This window comes from Pseudorasbora parva, chromosome 7 (assembly GCF_024679245.1).
Source record: "Pseudorasbora parva isolate DD20220531a chromosome 7, ASM2467924v1, whole genome shotgun sequence".
Classification (NCBI taxonomy): Eukaryota; Metazoa; Chordata; class Actinopteri; order Cypriniformes; family Gobionidae; genus Pseudorasbora; species Pseudorasbora parva.
The window spans coordinates 49602831-49605939 of NC_090178.1; the positions used below are offsets into that span (position 1 = coordinate 49602831).

Sequence of the window (3109 nt, forward strand, 5' to 3'; positions counted from 1 at the left end):
CAGAATATGTGTGTGATGTCATACAGGAAGTGGTCACTCACCTCTAGCTGACGGATATTGGTCTCTCTCTCTTTAATCAGCTCCAGGTCTTCTTCAGTGACAGGCTCCTCTTCTGTCTGCATCTGCCAGCCTTCATTTCTGTACAAACACACATTTCTTTACACTTTGGACATTAAAGGGATAGTTCGCCCCAAAATAAAGATGATGTCATAATTTACCCACCCTTATGTCAATGAAAACAAGCCTCAAAAACTCAAACCTGCTGTTTACAAAAGCCAAATGCAAAAATTGCTTTTCTTACTTAGTATTTTTGTCTTGTTTCTAGTCCAAACATCTAACAATTCTTACATCAAGAAACATTTACTAGACAAGTAAAAGTAATTGTCTTGTTTTGGGGGAAAAATAACTCAAAATGAAGAGTTTTTGCTTAAAATGAGATAAATAATCTGCCAATGGGGTGAGAAAAATAATCTTAATTCAAACAGAAAACAAGATTATTTTTCTCACCCCATTGGCAGATTATTTATCTTATCTTAAGCAAAAACTCTCTTCATTTTGAGTTATTTTCCCCCAAAACAAGACAATAATTTTTACTTGAGTACTTCTTAATGTAAGAATTTTTAGATATTTTGACTAGAAACAAGACAAAAATACAAAAATAGTATGAAGAGCATTTTTTTGCAATGCAATGAACTGAAGTACCTACTTTTCAAACGTCACAAGCTGTTCGTCTTGACCCAGCTCATCAACCTGCAAGATTAAAGGCTTTTTACAAAGGTAATAAGCAAAAAAAATCATCATTTTCAGGCCAAATATCTAAATATTCTTAAATCAAGATGCATTTACTAGATTAGTAAAACGACATGAGATATTTTTTCTACTTTTCTGGGGTAAAACATCAAAATGAAGTGAGTTTTTGCTTAAAACAGGCAAAATGAATGGGGTGAGAAAAATAATCTTATTTCTGATTGGGACGGAAACAAAAAAAAACTAATTTTGATTTTATTTTCAACAAAACAAGAAAAAATATCTCATGTGGTTTCACTGATCTAGTAAATGCATCTTGATTTAAGAATTTTTAGATATTTAGGCTAGAAACAAGACAAAATTACTAGGTAAGAAGAGCATTTTTTTCAGTGTTAGCAGTTGATGTTTGTGAAATGTGTGTTATTTTCCTGCGGTTTGGATCCGGCTCTAGCGCGGGCCACAGACTCGCGCTCCCTCTCCGCGGCTCGACGCTGCACCACCTGGAAGTTGTTGAGCGCGGCTGAGAAATCGTTCATCAGCCGGTCTTTCTGGATCCTCTGCTGCCTCTGAGAGGAAAAGAGAAGCTTTAGCATGAGCTCAACGGGCCGAGCGGAGGCCAGCCGGACGTCAGCCGGAGGTCAGCTCACCTGTTCTGAAGGGGAGCGTGGGGGGGGCAGAGAGCCCAGCTCTTTCAGGTGTCTGTTGGTCTCTTTGGCTAACTGGTTGGTGTAGTGCTGCATTTGCTGGCTGTGTGCGACATACAGAGATTCACACCAACAATGAATGTCACGGTTTATAACCAGGGTTTGGGAAGGTTACTTTGATCAATCAATTTTATTTATATCACGCTTTTACAATTCCGATTGTTTCAAAGCAGCTTTACAGTGTTAAACAGGACAATATTGCAGCAGAATTAGATTTGGCTGTACAGTGGTTCTGGAGAAAGCAGTGATGTTATCAGCTTATTTTAATTTATCATATAGCAACATGGTTCATACAGGTTTGAAACAACTTGAGGCCGAGTAAAGGATGACAAAATTTTAATTTTAAAGTGAACTATCTCTTTAACTGTAGGCTATGTGATTTCTCCTCGAGAGGCTGAAATCAACAACACTACCGTCAGTTCATTATTATACTATTATCCATTATCAATCGCCACTTACACTACATTAATGTAGAATTATTCTTGAATTTTGGTAATTCCCTAGTTATTTTTTTACTTTTTTTTTTATCAGGATACGGTCGGGCAAGTAAAACCTCTTTCACAAACTACACCAGTTGCCTGATTGGTGTAGTCTATATAATATCTGTTATGTACCGATATCAGCCTAGTCTGTGATAACTGGACTCACAGTCGGTCCTGGAGCTCTGGTGTGTCCGGTCTGGTGCCGAGTTGGAACAGCATGCTCTTGATTTGGCCAGCTATGCACAGAACAAATGAGACATTATAACACTGAATTATGGGAAAATACTATAGAAATATGCAATTATAATTGTGTTTATTAGAATTTTTGCGACATATACAATCTTCACTGTTAGGAGAAACATATACTCACTGTTTTGTGTGATTTTCTGGATGTTTGAGCTGCATGTCTGAGTGAGATTGTTGAAGTCTCTCGGCTGAGAGTGACAGCTGTCAATCATTCCGTAAGACATGATGTCTGAAAACAGCATATGTTTACATCAGATGTTTGATTGTAATTTCCCCAACATTATATTAATGGTTAAATGCTTTCTCGTATTAGATAAGATAAATTAGATAAGATTACAATTTGATTAGATTAAAAAAAACGTCATTAAGGCTGAGGAAATCTTAAAATACTGCGTATAACGCAACGCAATTCATTTCATATCGGCTCGGGCTGAGAACAGGCCTTTCACCATGATACAATATTTACTGTATTTAATGTTCTATTGTCAATACTTGCCGTAATGTCAACATTTATTAATTTAGAAAGCGTGAGGGAATGATCGCGTACCTGTGATGCTCAGATGCGGGAACGCGCTTCTCCTCTCACAGAAATAACGGCAGAACACGAAGGTTCGTTGAGCGGGCGTGGCCAGTTTCGACGGGTTTAAATAATAACTCTTATATTTCATTTATTTACTTTATTTAATGTCGATTAAAGTTCTCAGTGCCACTGTGAATGTATAAATTAATGTATATAACCTTGCTGAAGCAGAAATAAGGGCGATGCTGTCACGTGGTCAATGTTACTTTTCTTAGCGCTTGTCAAGGCGGTCCAATCACAGTCATTTGTGGTTTTGATTAATATTCAACGCTTGTCTCTTCAAGTCTAGCTGAATTTACACACTCATGTCTTCTCTTTTCTTGTTTATGCCATGAAAATGTTGTTTTTAT

The 3109-nt window shown here is 37.2% G+C and overlaps 1 protein-coding gene across 2 annotated transcripts in view; it reads right to left on the reverse strand.

Moving 5' to 3' along the window:
• stx12l (syntaxin 12, like) overlaps window positions 1–2879 on the reverse strand; it is a 7810-nt gene extending 4931 nt beyond the window's left edge. The window contains exons 1-7 of one of the 2 annotated variants that reach the window (XM_067449395.1): window positions 2727–2879; window positions 2304–2408; window positions 2100–2169; window positions 1395–1494; window positions 1175–1313; window positions 707–749; window positions 42–138 (exon numbers count right to left, since the gene is read on the reverse strand). In XM_067449395.1, the coding sequence (XP_067305496.1) occupies window positions 42–138; window positions 707–749; window positions 1175–1313; window positions 1395–1494; window positions 2100–2169; window positions 2304–2408; window positions 2727–2847 (675 nt within the window). In that variant the 5' untranslated portion in view covers window positions 2848–2879. Of the gene's footprint in view, window positions 1–41; window positions 139–706; window positions 750–1174; window positions 1314–1394; window positions 1495–2099; window positions 2170–2303; window positions 2411–2722 lie in introns of both variants that reach the window. The other variant, XM_067449394.1, reaches the window with a different exon arrangement.
• Between the last annotated feature and the right edge of the window lie 230 nt (window positions 2880–3109).